The sequence below is a fragment of the Fusarium flagelliforme genome, assembly GCF_020744385.1.
Source record: "Fusarium flagelliforme strain FIESC 12 MPI-CAGE-AA-0113 chromosome Unknown B0J16scaffold_2, whole genome shotgun sequence".
Classification (NCBI taxonomy): domain Eukaryota; kingdom Fungi; phylum Ascomycota; class Sordariomycetes; order Hypocreales; family Nectriaceae; genus Fusarium; species Fusarium flagelliforme.
Window position 1 is genome coordinate 5,854,920 of NW_025763504.1, and position 18,968 is coordinate 5,873,887.

General features: G+C 49.2%; 4 protein-coding genes across 4 annotated transcripts; 2 read left to right on the top strand and 2 right to left on the bottom strand.

The window, feature by feature from the left end:
• The first annotated feature begins 1,905 nt into the window (after window positions 1–1,905).
• Window positions 1,906–3,422, top strand: B0J16DRAFT_83446 (nucleotide-diphospho-sugar transferase). The gene is made up of 2 exons (XM_046134542.1): window positions 1,906–2,165; window positions 2,217–3,422. The coding sequence occupies exons 1-2, from the start codon at window positions 2,120–2,122 to the stop codon at window positions 3,137–3,139; spliced, it is 969 nt and encodes a 322-aa protein (XP_045987552.1). The 5' UTR covers window positions 1,906–2,119; the 3' UTR covers window positions 3,140–3,422.
• Window positions 3,234–10,824, bottom strand: B0J16DRAFT_335717 (uncharacterized protein). Its single transcript, XM_046127107.1, has 3 exons — window positions 10,261–10,824; window positions 3,730–10,197; window positions 3,234–3,681 (listed from the first exon to the last, which is right to left on the bottom strand). Exons 1-3 carry the CDS (start codon window positions 10,432–10,434, stop codon window positions 3,664–3,666), a joined length of 6,660 nt encoding a protein of 2,219 aa, XP_045987553.1. The 5' UTR covers window positions 10,435–10,824; the 3' UTR covers window positions 3,234–3,663.
• Window positions 10,825–11,223: 399 nt separating this feature from the next.
• Window positions 11,224–14,434, bottom strand: B0J16DRAFT_335721 (uncharacterized protein). The gene is made up of 3 exons (XM_046127108.1): window positions 14,257–14,434; window positions 12,489–13,189; window positions 11,224–12,440 (listed from the first exon to the last, which is right to left on the bottom strand). Exons 1-3 carry the CDS (start codon window positions 14,313–14,315, stop codon window positions 11,563–11,565), a joined length of 1,638 nt encoding a protein of 545 aa, XP_045987554.1. The 5' UTR covers window positions 14,316–14,434; the 3' UTR covers window positions 11,224–11,562.
• Window positions 14,435–15,282: 848 nt separating this feature from the next.
• B0J16DRAFT_283581 (acyl-CoA dehydrogenase/oxidase) lies at window positions 15,283–17,563 on the top strand. The gene is made up of 4 exons (XM_046123995.1): window positions 15,283–16,210; window positions 16,264–16,540; window positions 16,603–16,711; window positions 16,764–17,563. Exons 1-4 carry the CDS (start codon window positions 15,389–15,391, stop codon window positions 17,098–17,100), a joined length of 1,545 nt encoding a protein of 514 aa, XP_045987555.1. The 5' UTR covers window positions 15,283–15,388; the 3' UTR covers window positions 17,101–17,563.
• Window positions 17,564–18,968: the final 1,405 nt, after the last annotated feature.

Consider the following 18,968-nt stretch of genomic DNA (forward strand, 5'->3'; position numbering starts at 1 on the left):
AACCCGCCAACTCGGTTGTTTGGGGGTCCCCTTTAGGCCGGGGAGTTGACGCAGACTCCGTATGCTCGCATTGTCTATGGGGGTTTACATCGTGATTGGACTTTGTGCCGGCAACTGCTCGATTCCTTTCTCGCGGATGTTGCCTCCAGAATGCCTCGGCACAGGAGCGAGAGACGGAAAACGTCCGACGTCAGAGGTGCGATGTTCAAGGGTCACAAAAGATGAAAGATCTGGAAGTCACCAGATTGCCAGATTGAATCGAGACTTGGAAAACAAGAACAAACGCAATCTGGGTCGCGGGTCCTGGGCTGACCTGTGCATATCCTAGGCTGTGCGAATTAAGATTCGCGCGTATGTAAAAATTGTTGAGCTGCCCTTGCACCCAACTTTCAGGGCTAACAGTCCAGATTCCAGAAGGAACATTGAATCAAGTTCAAGCGAGCTTCAGGGGGAAACATGTGTCTGTATCCGTAGCGAACTCGCTAATGGCAGAGTACACTGACATTACAGATCTCGAGCTTGATGTTTTATCCCCCCTGGCCAGTCACATTCATAGAACTTTGTTTCTACCAGTTGAATTCAAGGGACGAAATAACTCAGCCACTTTATGCGATTCTAGGCCCTCTCTTGGGCTACTTTATTTCTTCGCTCTAAGCTTAAGATTCAAGCTTTCCTACTCTCTTAGGCCAGCCAAAGTTCAAGAGAGGCAAGACAAAATTAACTCTGGCCTAACTTTAGAAGAGGCGATTGCTATTGTTGGAATCACGGCGGTGCCGGTCAACAAAAACTGTTGAACGGGGCCTGCCTTGGAAGCTCCTTCAGTGGCTCCTTCACCTTGGCCTCACCGTAAGAGCTAGGATCTTTAGTTCAACATGGGCGACACCGCCATGAGCTTGACCGAAACCAGAGGCCATCGGATATCCTCCCGTTCCAACATACACGATTACGAATTCATCCTATAGTTGATACGCAGGAGTATGACGCTCAACATAAATAGATATGACGATGTCTTTGATATGCACCGCCAATCAATCTGCATCAGAATGTTGATCCTGATACACATGCTTTATCTTGAAACTGAAATCCAGAGATTGAATGATACAGCGGTTGCTGGAGGCCGCAGCGATACGATATCTGTACATCTCAAGTCATACAGTCTCACCGAAATAGTCCCATGTACACCGTGATTGTGGGCGAACCGTATCAAGCACAGTGCTATTACTCCGTCATGGTGGCTTGCCCTGTTCACCACGGCTTCATTCACAGCTGCATTAGCCATGATCATGACAGCCTGCAATTTCGACTGCTGGCAGGTTTCTGTTTGGGCCGCATCTATGACTTGCCGGTCATATGGCAATTCCTGTTCTCGGCATACAAATACTGGAGCCAAAGCCTCGGCTTCCCACCGAAGGCCATGGTAATTGAACTCCAGACCGATAACCTGACGGGCGAATTGTCCGAATCGGATGATAGATGGCAGAAGAGTCATCTTTGAAGCCCATGTGACATAGTACCTATGATGATGGAGATGAAACCGAGGGCTCCGTCAAGATCTGGTGGCGCGCATTGGCTATCCAAATTCCTGGCTTTGCTTGGCCTGCATATGGCAGTTGAACTTGCATATGCGAGTGCTGCCATGCTAAAGAAACAACTCCTGCTCCGATGTTCAGTTGCTCCAATCGAAACATGAAGGGCATTTCTTCACCTCCTTCACCTCTCTACGTGTATACGGGGAATTCCACTTCTTGAACAATACCTGCAGGATCTGTGAGTATACATATTCTTCTCCAATCGAGACTACAGGCAAGATCGTCGATAGCGTCATTTAAGACCCTGAAAATGCCCCGCAATCTTCAGGAACCACATCCTATTTTGGATATCGAAGACTCATGATGTGAGCTTTTATAGCCATGAGTGCTGCAAATATATCTTCTAAGCAGTAGCAAAAGCCATAGATATATCGCTTACTATCATATTATCAATATCTCACGTGTATGTTGTTGTGTGACTTGACAATTGGCCCTTGCTTTTCAACTTTCGATTTATTACCCCTCTCCACCAAAACTCATCTCACGATATCACCTCAACTACATCATTGCGAGTCTATCAATTCACAAAAATGGCAGCTTCTGAACCTAGAAAACGAGCCGTTGAATCGCCCAAAGGTAGAATACCTATCATCTCGATTTCGCTGCATCTCTAACAAGCAACTCTAGTCTGGACGACTTTGATTACCAATCTGAGCTATTTGCCTGGCCTTCTCACACTCGACTACTCACTTCGCACCGCGAAGTCTAAGTACCCTCTTATTGCTCTTTACACAGATTCTTTCCCTCCTGAGGGCCATGCCGCCTTGAAAGCTCGCGGTATCCCAACTCAGCATATCCCCTACTTGCTCCCGACCAAAGGCAAGGACTACTCAAATGACCCACGCTTTTACGACTGCTGGAGCAAACTCACTCCATTCTCTCTGACCGAATACGAAAGAGTGGTCCAACTTGACTCGGATATGCTCGTTTTGCGCAATATGGACGAGCTTATGGACCTTGAGCTGGACTCTCCTTCGATTGCCGAGACGGGTGATAAGACTGTCAGTAAGCGTGTCTTTGCAGCAGGTCATGCCTGTGTCTGCAACCCCCTCAAGAAACCTCACTATCCCAAAGACTGGGTTCGCGAGAACTGTGCATTCACTTCACAGCACTCAAACCCGGATATCGCGCAAACTGAATCTGCGGATCCATCGGTGGGACCATTGGGTTTCATGAATGGCGGTCTCCAAGTCGTCAACCCTTCTCAAGGGCTATATGCGCAGATCGTCGCGCATATGGAGGCCGACGCAGTTAACATGGACTTTGCGGATCAATCGCTTCTCTCAGACCTATATCGCGAGCGCTGGGTACCATTACCATACATTTACAATGCGCTCAAGACAATGCGATGGGAGGGTGTGCACGATGCTATTTGGAGAGACGAGAGCGTCAAAAACATCCACTATATTCTGAGCCCTAAGCCTTGGGATGAGATTAACGACAAGGGCAAGTGGACGGGTAAGGATGAGAGTCACAAGTGGTGGGTTGACGTGAACAGCGCAAGAAAAGAGTCGGAGAGGGAGAAGGGTGTTCCTGATGATGGCTTCTAAGGATGATTCTGGCGAATAGACACGAATATGGGAGGCTAGTCCGAGCAATCGAACAGTAGATATCACTAAATTAGAGCATGTATAGAGTCAACTTGCGCAAAAGGTCTTCCATTCTGTGACAGGTATCTATATTAAAAAGAAAACGACCACCATGTAGCCCAAATCCCAGCATCTAACACAAGAACACCAAAAGAATATCCCACTCCAAGCCCGGCAAGAAAGTTATCCAACGCATGTGTGCCTCTCCAAGGTCTATATTGTGCATTCTGCATGCATGTTCCGTTTTTACGAGTCTATCATAGGTGAGATAGAAAATCATGATTCTACCTCAAACAATAAACTATGCCCCTATTCTGGGCAGTGCTAAATGATTCATTATGAAAGAATTGACATAAAGATAAAGCGAAGACGGGAGTCCAGAAACACCGATGATGCTCCAAAGCGGCTGAGTCTTAACATCAATACGCCATGAAATGCCGTTGATCATGTCACCCATTAGGTCTTTGACTAAACTATGTAGAAGTTCAGTACCGTTTGTATTTCTAAGAAGTTGTTAGCAGAATTCATCAAATATTATAGGATCGACTTACCTCCTCAATCCGGCGTCTATTGTTTGGATCGATCGAGTTGGTCGCGCCCATCAGTGTTTGACCGATCGCTCGTGTAACACCAACAGCTGGTCGGAAGATGATGGTTGGGGCGCGTTTCAGAACAGCCTTCGCGGCCCCAGAAGCCGAAGAGCTCTCCATTACCTCTCCAGGAACAGCAATGATAGCATCACGGACGAGATTCACATCTCTAGCGAGAGATCGGTATCCACCTCTGATACCCGAGATCACGCCTGTAGGTTGATCTGCGTAGAGGGAGATTTGTCTCTGCTCCTCGGGGTCTATGTCGTCCTCATCCCATCCTTCGTACACTTGTTGAGGGTCGGATAGCATGCCTTCCGCACCCTGCAGTGCGTACTGCGTACCGACAGCAAGTTTGGCACCCAGCTTAACTAGCTCAGTACCTGTAGTACGAGCAAAAGCTGTGGCACCCTTTGATATGCTGCGAATGACACGGCCGTCTTTCTTGTACTCACGAATAGGCACCTCGACAAGATCCTTGAAGCCACTGCCGACATTAACGAGTGACCTTACAGGTGCAAGACCTGCTAGGATACCGGGAAGTTGATTTGCCTTCACATCAGGCATCCAAATATCGTTGAGGGTCTTGCCAAGCTTTTCAAACCCAGAGATACCATAGATGATCACATGGCGAAGAACCATTCTCGCCTCATCGAGGACGATGAAGTTCATGAACTCGGTGGTATGTCCAGACCGAAGTCCAGCATAGTCGACACGCTTCGGTTTGAAATCAAGCTTGACCGCTATGTTATTAACTTCAGCCCTTTGAAGGAACGGCACATCGCTCTTGGACGTGTGAACCGGGACTTGGTCATCCTTGAATTCGAAGAATCGTGTAATAAAGTCGAGAGCATCCTGGTCAACGTGAAGTCTCAGGGGTAAAATTGTTGCCCGCAGGACGATCTCAGACGCCTCGAGTGATGGTTGTGGTTTGACATTCAGCATTTCAAGGTGAACCATGCTTGTGCCCATCTCTCGCTCGCCCATGTCTTGGTCGTACGTCGCAAACTTTTTCCACGTTGAGGTCGGAACATGGTCGAAGATATCAAGGTTTTTGATGCGAACGTCGATGCTGTTGAGCGTTTCGCCTGAATTGGGCGGGAAAACGAAGAGATCCGCATCGACGCCTTGTAACTCGAATGTGATCTTGTGGTGCTTGCTGCGCTTGAGCTTGAGTCGCTTTGATCGGGGTCGAGAGCGTGCCGTTCTGTTTGTCGCTGCAGTGAAGGCCGTGGTAGCAACAGATTCGGTTTCCGTTGCGTTGTCATTGAACCCCTCGTTGATGGCGCGAGACAGCTCTTGAGGATCGCGGTTGGCTGGAATACCGATGTAAATCGAGTTGAAGAGGAAATCGCCGATGGCCTCTTCATCTTCAAGCTCCTCTTCGTAGACATGGACTTGGCCCGCCCGTGCTTGACGTTCGTACGCCTTGGCTTCAACATCCTGAACTGCCTTTGTTATGACATCTCTGGTGTGAACCCAGTCATAACCATCGAAAAGGTTCCAAATGACGTGCACATCTCGCACCTTGACCTTTAGAGTGCTACGCTTGACCAGATCACTTGGTGCTTGATCGTAGCTGTTCTTCTTCGAGTTCCAAACCCTGGCTTTGCTGTCTTTTGAGGCGCTCTGGCCATAGTAATCGTCATGGATGACAAGATCGTCAGAATCAACGCTTTGTTGGCTTACTGGTCCGAAACCTGTTAATAGTACACCCTCATTGGTATCTTGCATCTGAGGGCCACCAGAACGATGCGATCCATGAGAGATTATGGAGCTACTTGTGGCATCAAAGAGTTCTTCCGCGACAGGTTCATCGTAGTACTGCGACTGAACCTGCAATGGGCTATCCGTGTTATAGCCTGCCTCCGAACCACTGCCAGCCATCTCTTGTGCACCAGCAAAGTCTTGGTCAAAGTCGTATTCCCCCCCGGGCCTGCCGAAAGCCTCGGCAGAAATCGAAGCAAGCAAATCCTGCATGGGAACCACATCCGTCAAATACTTGTTCTCCTTGCTTGGTGGAGTTGGAGGCTTCAAAGCGTTGGCCAGTGCAATAAGAGTTTGGGTTGAATCCGCGCATGTTTCCAAGACCAGGAGGTCGTCTTTGAGCTCGACATTGAGCTGCTTTTCTCCATCGTCGAGTTCTTTAACATCGATGGTGACCTTGGCGGACGAGATGTAGCAGATATCAACATACCCTCTTGCACACATGTCCGCTACTTGGCGAGATGTAGAAGATGACGCTCTAGGTCGTTGCGTAGCGGGCGGTTCGTTCATAGCAACTTCAGCAACATCGTTGACAAGTAGAATGGATGACTTGTTAATGGTAAAGACAGCGTTGGTCTCGACATCCTGGGGCAGCAGAGCGACAAGATGGGCGTCCGTGAGAACAATGACCATCTTCGAGGGCTGACCCAGAGGGTTGAGTCCTAAGAGGCAGTCGCGAAACCCGATATCCAGAGTCATAGGCTTACCACTCTTGGCTTTCTCGCTGGGAGAACCAGGAGAACCAGTCAAGGCATGGTGTGCTTGGTCGCCCAGATTTGCGACTGAGGCAGCAAGGCTGGCTTCAAAATCCTGTGGAGTCGCATCTTCCCCAAGCTCGAGGAGATCCATGATGGTAGGTACGCGGTATTCGATACATAGATCCTGCATCTTCAGTTTGACAACTGGCTCGATCTCATCACCAATCATCCGTGCCATGAGGACCGGACTACGGAGTGAAATATCCTTGGCGCCAAATGGTGATGTGCTAACCAGTTCTTCCGACTTATTCCTGCGCACCGAGATATCGTAGAGAGCTATGGCAACAAGTGAGGGCATCGTGATCTGACCGACGTGGAGGTTTTGTATATCCGTAAGTAGATGGCCTAACTTGCCACCAAAGTCCAAGCTCAAAGCAACCTTGCCGATTTTACCCAACGTCAACAAACCAGGGCGATCATCTTCCGGTAGGTACTTGGCAACTGTGGAAAGCTTTGCAACCTCTTCACCAAGATTCGGTAAAACAGAAAGCTGTGACATGTTTTGCACACGGACGTTGACCGCATCAACGTTAAGCCTCAGAACTGAACCCTTTCTTCGCTGGCGTAGCAGTGTGTCAACCATGATCTCGTCGTTCTCTCCGTCAAACTGATGTTTCGAGGGCATGATGAGCTCCAGAAGCTTCTCAAGATCTGCGTCTTTGGGGGTTGTCAAGAACTCCACTCGAACACCAGTGACTTCTGTGTTAATAGGGGGTTCGGCCGTCGAGTTCTTCAGATGCGGCCCAGACACTCGCATCATGCTGCATCCAATGCCAATGGCCTCGTCCCGGCTTATAAGCTTGATGGCACTTGTTTCGACGGCCATGCTACAGTCCTTTCCGATAAGCTCTACCCATGAGCCTCCAATCCGCACGTTGATCTTGTTCTCTGAGGCCGCGGATTTATCGTCTGGGTCGATTGGTGTATCGAATCGTACCCCTCTGGGCTTTTGCGCAACAGCAGCCGGTTTGGGTGTTGGAGCGGGACTTGAGGCGATCGAGGCACTCATATTAAGGAAGCTGCTTAGACCACCGAACCAACTGAAGGTCTCATCGAGTCGCCGTAGATCAAGCTGGAAGACGAGCGGTAATGTCTGTACCTCAGTCCTGGTATTGCCTCCTGATTGGAGAATCTTAATGCCAATGTCGGAGCCATCAGAAAGAAAGACATCCCTGACAGATGTGCTCATAGGTTTGCCACTGTCGAAAGAGATAATATCCCCATTCGCATATCCAAATCGAAACTTTTGCAAGTCTATCTTGGTCAGAACAGCGGGCTGCATCGTCAACTTACCCTTAGTAACCGGAGCCGCCGCAACCTCTGTCGGAGAGATAGAGATAGCTAAGTTTTGCAAGGTGGCATTGAGCAGAACCTCTTGGTCAAAGATGAATGCTGAAGGATCCATATATCGTTCAGGAGTATCTGAGATTCCGCCTAGACGATTCACGAAGTCGAGCTTAATCTCTTCGAAATTTACCTTGATGTTGGCTGACTCCTCCTTTGAAGCTGTCTCCTGCTTGTTCTGCTTGTTCTTCTCTGCCGGCGATGGCTTTTGATTCTTGACAGCATCGAGTAGCTTTCCCACAACCATGGCGAGTAAGAATCCTAGTGAGGCATCGAAGCGAAGGTTTATCGGAGATAGGTCTACTTCGAGAGTGTCGTCTGTTTTTGAAGCACCTCGAGAACTATTTTGCTGCTGTGCAGGGGCGGCTCCATGCATAGAAAAGGCACCTGGCGCTTGAGGGTAGGCTGATTGGCCCAAAGACTGCGACAACTGGGCAACGGACTCTGGCGCTGCGGTTTGAACTTGTATATGCTTGTGTTGCGAGGGGATGTATATCGATATGGTCTTGAGACTCAGAATCTCTTTGACCAGGCGAGTGGGACCCTTTGGGGTAGCAACGTCGTCTTGCTGTTTGCCAGTTGCACTTGGATTCTCTTGGTCCATATCAGTGAGACATGCCCTGGAGAAAGCAGGCTCAGAAGATTCACTATCAGAAGCATCTCCCGAATCAGCTAGATTGGAGTTCCGATATATTGAGCGTCTCAGGGTAGTTGATGCCGGTTGTTCTTCTGGGGGATCATCGTAATCATCGTCCCATGCACCGGGTATAAAGCCCTCTGGCCTTTGATACTCCTTCGTGGGGGGCGGGGAATCTTCCTTCACAGGGCTGGGGACTTCCGGGCTTGGAGTTTCGGCAACTGGAGCCTCGGTGATTGGTGCTTCTGTGCTTGGGAGTCCTGTACTCGGAAGTTCTGCGCTTGGAGGCTCGGTGCTTGGAGGCTCTGGCTGCGTGATTTCAGACTTGGCTAATTCTTGCACACTGGCGTCCAGGCCTGGCGATTCTGGCCTTTCTGGCTCAATCGGCTGTTCCACTCCTGTAACTTGCTCTTCTTGTACCTTTGGCGACGGAACATTCTCAGGAGAAGCTACCGGTGATAATGTGGCCGCGGATTGAGCGTTAGTTTGGGAGAAGGCACTCATGTACATACTCTCTGCCTCTTCATGTGTATACATATGAGACTGTGCCAGCTCTTCAGTCGATGCAGCTCCAAAACTGTCATCGGATGAGGTCCGACGAAGCTGCTCATTCGGTATGCTTGAGCTAGAAGCTTCCAAGTTGATTTGCGTTGTCGGAGTTTCAAGATTGGGGGCTGATTGGGCCTCTCGTTCTTCGCTTGCCCATAGCATTCGCTCGTTTTCTAGTGCGGTAGAGTGAGAACCATGTTCTCCAGGGAGTAGGGTCGAATGGAATAATGTTTCGTCGTTAGTTCCGTTATGAAAGTCGTGGTACATCGAAGCCCGAGGGGTTGCTGGGCTATCTTCTGCGTCGTCGTCCTGAGGGTCTGAAAACTCGTACGGAATCCCAAGGGCATCTTCGCTATCGCCCAAAGGATCGCCCTGCTCCAGGGACTCCTGGTCCATGAAATAATCGTCCGGGAGGCTTTGTCGTGAGTTGGCTAGAGGGTCCTCGTGCTGAAGACTGCGCCGTGAACTCGCAAGTCGTTGATCGATACTATGTTGTGAAGAAATGATGGGGTCCTCTTGGGGAAGACTATGAGTTGATGCAGCTCCTCGCTCGTGAGATCGAATGCTCGCTTGTGATGATGCCACTGATTCATCATGAAGACTTCCAAGTGAGAGCTCAGTTGCCTGGCGTGATGGCGGATTTCGTGTCATTGCCGGGGAAGAAGCAAGAGATGGTGATGCTATTGAAGGAGATTTCGCCAAAGCAGAGAAGACGTTTGCTTCGGAAATAAGATACGCCCTTACGTTAGATAAAGAGACATGTCGCTTTCCCTCCTTTGGTACGATGGCTGGGGATCCAGAATCGTCGTAAGACCGAGTTGTAACGCCTTCGACTTCGACGCCCTCGAGTGCAACCTGGAATGATACCACCTCGGTAGTCGCAGAGTTTGGTTCAACGGGTACCTCAACGTCGAGTTGAAAGTTGACGGATTTTATCCTAACCTGCATGCGATCAACGATACCCTGGAGAAAGTCGGCCAAGAATGCTGGTAGAGAGAGCGCTTGGCCCGTCCCATATGCCAAGTCGTCCTCGCTTCCATCGTCACTCATAGAGACTGATGCGCCTAGATCCTGGGTTTCGGCTGCCAACGCATTTTCAAGTTTCCTACGCTCTGATCGTGGTTGGGTTTCGAGGAATGATTGTGCGAGATCGACGGTATTCGGTACAGCGACACCTTCCTCCGGTGTTCTGGTCCCTGACGCATGACCTGGCTTAGACTCTGGGCCTATGACTTGTAAGGCGATATCGACGCCGTCGACTTCGACTATTATAGGACTTGTATAGAAGTCTATAGGTATTGTGACCCGTAATAATAACACTTTGGCCTTTTTCAACCTGAAGGTATCGGGGAGCTGGAGCAGCTTGTTGAGTTTCTACGATAAGCCATCAGCCATCATGGTCTCCCGAGCTTACGATACATTGCTATCGGAACCTACCTTCAGTTTTATCCCGACATCACGAAACTCGAATACGGTGTTCCTCCCTATGGCCAAATCCAGGTTGTCCATCTCGAGAGCCTCGGTGTCGAGGAGATCTAGTCGGGACAAGGCATATCGAAGCAGCCTCTTGGGCATGGAGGAGCTCCGGAAGGACTGAAAGAGGGTCGCCATGATGTCGTCGTCGGGAGCGATCGAATCGAATTACGGGGGTGGCGATGACTGCCCGCGCAACCCGACAAAGGGTATGATAAGGGCAAAAGGTGTAAAAGAACCGTCGATTAATATACGAGTCGTCGATAAGTGTCGTCGTTGTCTAGGCAGAGGTCCGCGTCTGCGTCTGTCTATCGGTGGTAGCTTGAGAACCCCGGCCAACTGCGGGGCCGAAGGGCATGTTTAGAAGAAACAGAAGGACATGAGCTAAGACGTGGGGGAAGTTGAAGTTGGTCAATGAGGAAAGACGTTTTAAAGTTGAGGTCGATGTGTGAATGAATGCGCAGGCGTAAGGCGTCAGTCAAGGTTAAGGTTGTTTTGTATGAAAGAAAAAAGATTGCCAAGTTAAGTTGGCGAAATGGATGTTCGAGGCATCCTTCCCAAAGAGTCGGGTCACCGTCACAGGCAGCGTCACAGAGTCACAGAGCACGGCATGGGGCATGGATGATGGCTGAGGCGGCAACGCGCGGGCAAGTGGGGGGCGATTAATGCCGAATTCAGGTAAGTTATAGGCTTAGAGCGCCTGGAAAGTGTCCCCGTTGGACCCTTGTTATCGCACCCCAGGCGCTAGAGTCACTAGGAGCGTAAGGCTCGTGACTCTAGTATGTTGGTTTCAAGGATAGTTTCGAGCGGCGGACGGAAACATCTGAGTCTCTGAGCGCGTCAGTTGACCTGGAAGTTGTATTTCTAGTGGGTGATACGAGTCGTGCCCCCCTGAGCTTCTGTAGACTACCCGGGGAAGCTGCTCAACTCAATCGATACCTCTGGTTAACTCAGCTCTGGCAACACCATCAGACTGCACGACCATGTGCTAGTTGCGTCATTGATACTACAGTACATAGCCGTATTAACTCTTTTGCGTTCCTCAGTGACTCTATATTTTCTCCTTTGACCCTGTGAGTCAAAGCATGAATGACTCCGAACAATTGCATCGTCGATCTCTTTCAGATAACCTGAGACAATACCTGTCGACAAACTATCACGCGACCGTGGTAATCGATGGCTGGCATGCCATTAACCTTGACTAAGGTGAAAGATAACATGCTTCTAACCGAGTAATGCTCCTGCGTCTATCCGTATATCTATCTCTTACTTGGCCCGCCCATAAGCCTCCGCTATACGCTTCCCAACCGCCTCACCGCTCCAGTATGCCCCGGTTGCCGTACCTAGACCGACAAACGGCGCCGTATGTTCGCCTGCCAGCCACAATCCATAGTCCGGTAGACCCTCCCGCATCGTCCGGATATCTGTATCGCCTTCTTCTAAACCAACTTGGAAGTTGCTGTAGCTTCCAAACCCAGAGAGCTCATCGTGAAGCCAGTCTGTGGCCATGAACCCAGAAGGTTTGCAGTCGGGATCGCTCTCTGAGTAGTGTGGCATTAGTGAGTAATATGGTTTGAAGAAGTTGAGAAGGAATTCGTCCTTCTTCTTAGGATCCGACATCTTGGATAGTTCCCCAGTAATGTACTGCGATTGCTCGCCATAGGTGTAGAACAGAAGCGTTGGATGTGACACTTCCGGGCCGAGACTTGCAAGTTCCACGACCTCTTGATTCCATCTCTTTGGGTTCAGATCAGGAACGTAATTTGGAGACAGCCATTGTACGAATCCTTCTGCTTTTCGGTTGTCGCCTTCTTTTTCCAGCCAAAAGGCCTTAGGGAAGTTGATATAGACCTTCTCAAGACATCCGTAACCGATAGCCCCAATTGCCTTGGTCAGTCGAGCAGGCAGCGCAGGTTCGAATGCATCGAGGTTTCGTTTTAGCCATCCAAGAGGTGCAGTCACAACAACCTCGTCAAACTCGAGTGTTTGACCATTCTGTATTCTGACCTTGGCCTTGTCCTCGGGATTCATTCGATACGATATCCTGTCGACCTTGGTTTCGAACTTGATCTCAGCGCCCTCGAGAGCGGGTTTCGCAACTTCATCCAATACCTTCTTGTAAGTTCCAGCGCAGAACAAGTTCTCTGTCAAACGTCAGCCAGTCCTCTTCCCGGATGTATAGTCCTGCATACCGCCTTCGATGCACTCCTCCAGCCAGAAGAACTTCAAACTTTGCCTGTGAATGGGACTTCCAACGAAAGCACCCCACATCTCTGATATCTGCATCACAATATTTCGTTTCCTTTCACAGTCATCCTCGGTACTTGGTACTTTCTCGGCTACCTTCTGCACGAAAAAGTCGTGAAGACTCTCTTTAGAGTTAATTTCATGTGAAGAGTTGTTAGAATGTTTAAAGGCATCCTGGACGATATCCCACATGAGAGTGGAGTATTTCTCTCCATCCTCGAGCGAAAAGAGCTCTCCATTCTCGCCGAATACACACGAAGTCGAGTCCCAGTCACTGACAGCGGTATTTGTTTGCTTGGCCAAGTCCAACATGGGGTTGTCGTCGGTTCCGTGTATCCAATTTGGTCCTACGTCGGCTAGGTGCCCATTTGGGAGAAGCTCTTGGTGCAGGCGTCCACCAACCCGATTACGGGCTTCGATGATCGTAACTTGGAAGCCATTCTGAAGGAGTATGTCCGCACATCGAAGTCCAGCAAGTCCAGCACCAACCACAGCAATATGTGGTTTCGAGGTATGATCGCGCCTTCCCAAGCTACTCATCGTGGCAATATTCTTTGCTCGGCTATCTCGATCAAAGTCGATGCGAGTATGGGGACGAGTTGACCAAAGGTCTTGGTATATCTTGGAAGTGTGTCTAGCAGCAGGGCTAGTGCAGCATATTGAGTAAGCATCCATTTGAATAGATCAACGTGTGTGGTCAAAAGATATGTGTGTGCAATTGTGAATTTGTAAAAGCAGTAGAAAAGACTGGACTTCCAGTGGTAGGACGTGATTCAGATACGTTGAGACAACACTGATAGGTGGGGGACGGAAAGTTGATCAACTACACTGTAGCAAGGCCAATATAAGCCTCAGGATCTGACAGGTAAGTCACCAGGTGTCAAGGCCATGGCAGGCAAGCAATTACTTTTGGCTAAGAAAGTTCCCGGAGAATAAATGACAACTCGAAATGGGTTAGATATCGTGACGACGACGATCACGAGGGAGATGTCCACCACTTGGTGGATGGCCGGAGTTGAGCGTGTGGTGTCTCGGGAGTGTTAGCTCCCATGTTTGCTCGAGTCGAGACAATGACCAGCCAATGATGGAGGACGCATGTTGCGACAACTTGAGCGGTTTATAGCCTCAAGATAACGATAAAAACAACCAAACGAGAAATATCAGGATCAACAAAAGACTAGAGCCAACCGGCAGAGGGCGTTGGGAAATGCAGGTGCAGGGGGAAAAGCCGCCATGAACGCCTTCATGCTTTAGCCTGAGCCTTAACTCAACCTTGGAGGCTTACTATTGGAGTAGCATCGCAGATAAAGAGGCTCGGCCACAGGCGCATTAGCATAGTGAGGCGGACATGGCATCGCTGTCTCATTCCTGCAGGTCCAAATATCCCAGAGAAGAGGGATGAGTCGTAAATCAAAACATAAAAGGTGAACCGGCAGATAACTTGGCCAATAGAGGCTTTGAACCGACACTCATGGGAGCATGGGGACAAGGCAGCAATCAAACAGCCAAGCAGCCCCTCAAAGGGCCGATGTAGATCGAGAACCAAGTCGTGGGGCCTCCAGACTTTCATACCATGTCAAACATTAATAAGTCATGGACGGATATCTCAGGGCTTCTGAGTCAAGTACAACCCAGGCTGTGCATGTATGTAAGACGGCGGCGAGGCGATAAGAGAGTGAAGAGTTACACAGATTTAAGAAAAGTGATACGTACCGTACGGAAAACCGAGGTTGGAAATACGATAAAAGTGAGCGGGAAAATGAATTTCGCATAACTCTTCCACAAAGGCCTGCAAGTGGTGAATGCTTTGCGAAGGAGAAAATATATTTGAGGCAATCGCCAGTATCTTTATCGGCACCTAGCGGCGTGGGTCCATGACTAAATAGAATACCTCTAACCAGGCATGACGACAAAGAATACAGAATCACTGTTATTTCCAGCTTATTCTCTTACTCACAACCCATCCTGATGCCTGCTATACGAGTCGAAAATATTGCAAAATATCCATCAATTTTGCAGCCCAAGAATGCTCATCAAGCGATCCGTTCACTCTAAAGCGAGCTACCCTAAACAAGTTCAAATTAATCGAATCGTTAGGGAAAGCTTCTTCTAGGACCATGAAGAAGAGCGCTATACAAGAGGAGATCTTGCCAAAGAGCAGAGAAATGGCCAGAATTTGCAAGCAGTTGTTTTCTAAACCTCCATTGATGAAGAGACATACGTATCTGGCCAGGGTCGCGGACTAACAGTAAGGAGTCGTGCATTTTTACTGCATTTTTAACCCTCCCCAAGTCGCGCTTTGATCTAAGGCAAGGTTACTACACTTGGGAGCAAGTACTTATACTTCACTGCAATTTTAACCTCCCCCAAGTCTGTCATGATCTATCAAGTATGAGGCAGTAGCTGATAACTCATAAACTCAAATTTCAGGTTACAACCAGTAGCCTCACACGTTACTGTCTGTCGCATCCTCAGTTGTCTTGGCAGTTACTCGAAAAGCAACAGAGCCTCATGGCTATATCTATACCGAGGATCATGATGAAGCGGCTGGACAAGAACAAGATTAGTTGCGGCTACTTTGATCCATCATGTGCAAATGGTTCGGCCCCGCCCCCGCAAAATGGAAGTGAGCCCGCTGGAACCAATAGGGGACTTTGTATTTCATCACGACAGGCCCACTTAGTCGGTGCCGAGGTTCAACGCCAGTCTCATCCGGGGTAATCATCGTCAAGGGTGTCAACAGAAGCCAGCTCTTTTAACTTGTTTTCTTGTTTTTGTTCTTTTATTCTTTTCTTACTCTCTGTATACCCTCAATCTTCCCTATCATATACCCAAAATCACCACAATGAGCACTCCTACAGATACCTTCTCCCGCGAGGAGGTCCGCTCGCATACCTCCGACGAGTCCCTCTGGTGCATCATCGATAGCACAGTCTACGATCTCACAGACTTCGTCGATGCTCACCCCGGTGGTGAGACTGTCCTCCGTCAAGTTGCCGGTCAAGATGCCACAACCGCCTTCTACAACCTCCACCGTCACGAGGTCCTCACAAAGTACAAGGACCTTGCTATTGGCACCGTCGAGGGTGAGAAGCCCCAAGTCATCACCCCACAGCCTGGCGATCTCAGCCAGGTCCCTTACGCCGAGCCCCTATGGCTCGCTGAGCCTTTCCGTTCGCCCTACTACAAGGACAGCCACAGGAGACTGCAGCGCAAGCTCAGAGAGTTCGTCGACAGCGAGCTGTACGAGGAGGCGCAAGAGTGCGAGGCCACGGGTCGCTACATCAGCCAGAAGATGATTGATCGCATGAGCGAGCTTGGAATCCTACACATGCGTCTCGGACCTGGAAAGCACCTTCACGGGGTTGACCTTATGGGAGGTGCGGTCAAGGGTGAGGAGTTCGACTACTTCCACGATTTGATCGTCGCGCAGGAGCTCGCACGCGCCATGGCCCGTGGTTTCGCGGATGGAAACATGGCCGGTATGACCATCGGCTTGACAGCTGTCCTTAACTTCGCCCGCGACGAGGCCTGGAAGAATAAGATCGCTGGCGAGGTCTTCAGCGGTAAGAAGAAGATCTGCCTTGCCATTACCGAGGCCTTTGCTGGTTCAGATGTCGCTGGTCTGCGCACCACTGCTGAGAAGACCCCCGATGGCAAGCACTACGTAAGTCAACCGCGACCCTCAGCGAATATATACATGGAGCTTACACACGTTAGATCATCAACGGAACCAAGAAGTGGATCACCAACGGTGTCTGGTCGGACTACTTCGTCACCGGTGTTCGAACCGACAAGGGCCTTAGTGTCTTCCTTATCGAGCGCGGCGAGGGCGTTGAGACCAAGCAGATCAAGACGTCTTACTCTACCACCGCTGGTACCGCTTACGTGACTTTCGACAATGTCAAGGTTCCCGCCGAGCACATGCTGGGCAAGGAGAACAAGGGCATCCAGGTCATTCTTAGCAACTTTAACCACGAGCGATGGACCATGGTTTGTAAGTCTAGCCCCCATGCATCCACTACAATTACAATCAAGCAAGTACTTACCGGTTCATAGGTGGAAGTCTTCGTCTGTCAAGAAGCATCGTCGAGGAATGTCTCAAGTGGAGCAACCAGCGTCAAGTCTTTGGCAAGTCACTGATTGACCAGCCCGTCATCCGTCAAAAGTAAGCTTCACCCAAACTTCCATTACAAGATCAACCACCTAACATCTTCTAGGCTTGCCAAGATGATCGCTCTCGTCGAAGCCAACCAGTCCTGGCTCGAAACCATCACCTACCAAATGTGCCACATGCCCTACAGCCAACAAGCCCAGCACCTCGCCGGTCCCACCGGTCTACTCAAGATGAGCGCAACCCGCGCCGCCCACGAGATCGCTGACGAGTCTGTTCAGATCTGGGGTGGTCGTGGAATTACCCAAACCGGTATGGGCAAGTTCATCGAGATGTTCCACCGAACATACAAGTTCGATGCCATTCTCGGTGGTGCCGAGGAGGTTCTGGGAGACCTTGGTGTGAGACAGGCTATGAGGAACTTCCCCAACGCCAAGCTGTAAGATTCTGTTGTGATTAATAGAGCAAGCTATAGTATACTATGTATTATTGGGAAATATCCGACAATTCAAGCGATTTTCCTTGTTTATTAAAGGAAGCATACACCAACATAAATCATGATAGCCAAGCCTCTGGTTGACGAAATCCTTGGATTATTGTGCCAACGCGCACAACGATGTGATAACCCTAAAACATTACTGTGCTCATCATAAGTCTTGTATGAATATCCCCAAGCCCAATACCTATCTGTTCTGTTTACAGCCCCCAGTTCGTTGGAAATATCATAGCCGGTCAAGTCACAACAGGCACTTGAAGCCATGGCCACCACTGGACACGGAACTTTAAGATTCTAGTACCTAGCTATTGTGCTTGGTCTTATAATAATAATCAGCATGCAAATGTACAACTGTACCTTACTGTTACCTAATGTTTCTTTCAATGTCCTCATCATGAGCTATTCTATGGCTGATACCACCAAAGTGTCTCACTGTCTGTCTGCTTTCTTGCAACACGAATGCCTTATGACAGATCGAAACTGTCGATTGATAGACTGGCTATGATATGCCACTCGTTGAAAGCTGATGAGACCTCATGGTAGGCTTCCGCTCGAAATCATAGTTCCTAAACACAAGAAACAGGGAGTTAAACAAGAAAACATATCCAGGTACAGTGCATTTAAGACTTAAATAGCAAGTGACCAATTGTTACTATACATTGATGAGAGCTTTCAAGCTCTGATTAGCGGTGAGAACAGATGTTATAAATCAAAATGCTCTGAAGCTTGTCGAGATAAACTTTACAGGCTTCCATGCCCTCACCCGACTTCCTTTTGGCATTTGATATTTCATCCGGTAAAAGTCAAACATGATAACATATCTCGAACTTTGTTTAAATCATGGAGGGATGGGTGAATAACAAGTAGCTTAGCTGAGAATTCCAGGTATACATTAATGTGGTTGCTATACCCGATGCCAGACCTGGAGTATAGCTCCTATATATAAGACATTATACGACAAATTTGGATGACCCTTCTCTTTCTACTGCCAGGCACCCATCCCTTAATTCGAGTAGTCTTTCGCATAATAGGAACACTACTTCATTCGGGTGTTGAAAATCAAAATGAATCCGCCGCGGCGCAAAGTTGTCTGTGTAACCTTGGTCTACCTCCTCAAATATCGGCCGAGAGTATCCTGGTCTTAGTGACGATGCAAGAAACCTGTCTCCGAAATTTTCTGCAGTGAGGGAGCTCGTCTGATGTCCCAGATGCTTGCTTGCCAGCCTAGTTGATGAAGGCAGCATGGCCTCGTTCGATAACCCTGAGAACCTCGACGTACTGAGTTTGTCCCTGTATCGAGTTTGAAAGAGCGGCCATTAGTCTTGTACCAGCAAGCTGTATACTATTCATCGACACCCGAAGGTGACCAGGCGCTATAAGCTTGTGCCGGGTGAAGCCATCTCCAGCAGTAAAAGCTCGGGTCGACTCGTCCATTTTCCAAGACTCGCTCTTCGTCTTTGATCTACACACCTGCCCATCTGACTGCATGTGACGCAGAACAGTGATGGGCAATATCGAAACACACACACAGTCACACCAGGTTGAAGTTTCCACAACGTCGGGATCAACACTTTTCATCTCGACTTGACTACAAAGGAGCACACCCAGCTCTCTTTAGCTTGGGCTCTCCACCAACAAGCCACCAGATAACCTTTTTTTGATCTCGTCACTCTCCACCCGTCACCATCCGTCACTCTCAATGTTGAGTCGTATGTATGGTCGTAGTCGTTCGTCCGTTCGGTGACGAAATCCAATGCTGATATGTTCCAATCCAGGCTGGGCGCCGCCAGCTATCGCCGAGAATCGCGCACGTTT